This window comes from Ctenocephalides felis, unplaced genomic scaffold, assembly GCF_003426905.1.
Source record: "Ctenocephalides felis isolate EL2017-DRISC unplaced genomic scaffold, ASM342690v1 CF-g0.4_SCAFFOLD_02271, whole genome shotgun sequence".
Classification (NCBI taxonomy): domain Eukaryota; kingdom Metazoa; phylum Arthropoda; class Insecta; order Siphonaptera; family Pulicidae; genus Ctenocephalides; species Ctenocephalides felis.
In genome coordinates, this window is record NW_020538425.1 from 8114 (window position 1) to 10550 (window position 2437).

At 32.7% G+C, this 2437-nt stretch overlaps 1 protein-coding gene across 1 annotated transcript; it reads right to left on the reverse strand.

The window, feature by feature from the left end:
* Positions 1 to 572: 572 nt before the first annotated feature.
* On the reverse strand, positions 573 to 1569 carry LOC113380630. Its single transcript, XM_026619797.1, has 2 exons — positions 1385 to 1569; positions 573 to 1146 (listed from the first exon to the last, which is right to left on the reverse strand). Exons 1-2 carry the CDS (start codon positions 1567 to 1569, stop codon positions 573 to 575), a joined length of 759 nt encoding a protein of 252 aa, XP_026475582.1.
* Positions 1570 to 2437: the final 868 nt, after the last annotated feature.

Here is a 2437-nt window from a genome sequence, read left to right on the forward strand (position 1 = left end):
GCGGTTGTTTGGACTAATTTGTAATTAGCATCATTAGAAAGGCTATTCAATTTTCTTTCAATGTCCAAAATTTCGTTTTATTTTATGTGGTAGAACACATCCAAAAGTAGAGAAAACCTGAGCAAGAACACGCTCGCGCTCATATAACACCCGTGTAAGTCGTCACTGATTTGCAACGACTAGCAACAGCACTGCTCGCCGCGCGCCTTCGTAAATTCTGCATATAAGTATGGAACATTTCTTTATAAAACATTTTTAATAAAACAAGATCTATACATTTTTATTTTGAATAATTATATATTTATATGTATGTGTATAATAATAATTATATTCATATATATATTCAATTAATTCATTTAATCATAGATTGTATGGTTCTGGTACAGGAGTCATTATATCACCTATTAAAAAAAGACTGGGGCATAAATATGACGCATCTGTGCTGTCATCCGATATACTTAATAAAGGACGTGAATTCAGTACTGCCTCGACCTGTGTAAGTAATGTAACATATTCCTCGTAAGTTAAACAATGCTACCCAATCACTCTACGCAAATGTGATTTCATTATTTTTATCGACCCCTCCCATAACCACCAAAGTGTGGAGCATACGTAGGTGTAAACTGCCAAGTAATATCTAGTTGTGTAACGGCTGAAATTAAAGGTCGCTTATTTTCTTCTGCTTTAAACAATTTAAATAACTCAGCTAAAACTTTATTAGCACCTACAAAATTTTTGCCATTATCGCTATGAATGATCGAACACCTACCGCGCCGTGAAACAAATCTTTTCAACGTAGCTATAAAGGCTTCTGTCGATAATTCCGTAACTAGATCTAAATGAACTGCCTTGGTGGACATGCACACAAATAAAACAATGTACGCTTTGATTTGAGAAGCCTTACGTAGCCGACTCGCCCGCAGCATAACTGGACCTGCATAATCTACCCCTACAGCTAAAAACAGACGTTTCACATTAACACGATCGACTGGTAAACTGCCCATAAGTTGTTCTGCAGCCGCCGCCTTAAATCTAGTGTACTTAACGCACTTATGAATTAATTCTTTAGTTGTATTGCGGCCATCAATTGGCCAATATTTTTGTCTCACAACCGAAAGTGTGGTTTGAGTGCCGGCGTGCAGAAGTCTTTCATGTTCGCCGCGTAAAAATAATTCGGTAACATAATAATAATAATAATTTTATCTTAAGCATTTTATGTTACTAACTGTATATTGTAATTTTGTATATATTTTAATTGTTATTCATTATGTAAAATAATTGTGTTTTTGAGTCCTCTTGGAGAAATCTGTGGGCTATATATTTAAATAAATAAATAAATAAATAATGAGACTTGGGAAGTATTATAGGATGCTTCTGTTCATACGATATGTTAGCATATTCGAGTCTTCCACCAACTCTCAGCAAGCCTTCGCCATCAATAAAAGGATTTAAAGATTTTAATTTAGAATATAAGTTCTGATCAGTTCCGAAGCCATCCATAATACTTCCGAAGCTCTCTTGTTGTACGCGTAAAATAATATATTTTGAAGAATTATGAATTTCCTTCATAGTTAAATATTTTAAATATTCTCTATTAGACTTAGATTTTGGCAACCATCTTAAAATAAAGGCGACTACTCTAACTAACGTGGAAAATTTGGAAAAACGCGTGTAAAATAAACTAAAATTATTGTCGTTAGAAATGGTAAAAACTTTAATATCTGGTATATTTTCAGTATTTTCTATTAATTTATTTGGCCAACAATTAGAATTTAGAGTTAACCAGCTTGGTCCGTTCCACCACAAACTACAATTTTGCAACTCACTTGCTGATATACCTCGTGAGACAATATCCGCCGGGTTGTCTTCGCTAGATATGTGTCTCCAAATACATTTTGGAGAGTTTTCAATAATTTCGGCTAAACGGTTACTTACAAACATTTTTAATTGACTTGGGTCAGTTTTGATCCAAGCCAACACGAAATAGTATAGTAGCGAGTAAAATCGCTCCATAAAAAAAATTATTAAATTTGATATCGACATTAGTACATACATATTTATATAATTTAGATAATAAAGGCAGCACACAGTTCAAGATGCGGTAATGTAATATTCTTTACGGGTGCTACCCTTTTAGCGCATAATAAATTGGTAGATGCAGTTTTATTAGAGTAAAAATTTTTAATATATATATACCTGCGCCATATGCAGATAGAGATGCGTCTGCAAACCCGTGGTATTCTATCTCAGAAATAGATAAATGTTTCAAAATGCATCGCGGTATACAAATATTTTTTAAATTTGGTAAATCGTTTTTATGGAATTGTACACTTTTATAAAATGTATACGATATATCAAAAAACATCATTGTCAAAATCATATAAAATATTTTGAATTTAGTATAAGTATTTTCTAATCATAAAATTCTTGAATATTG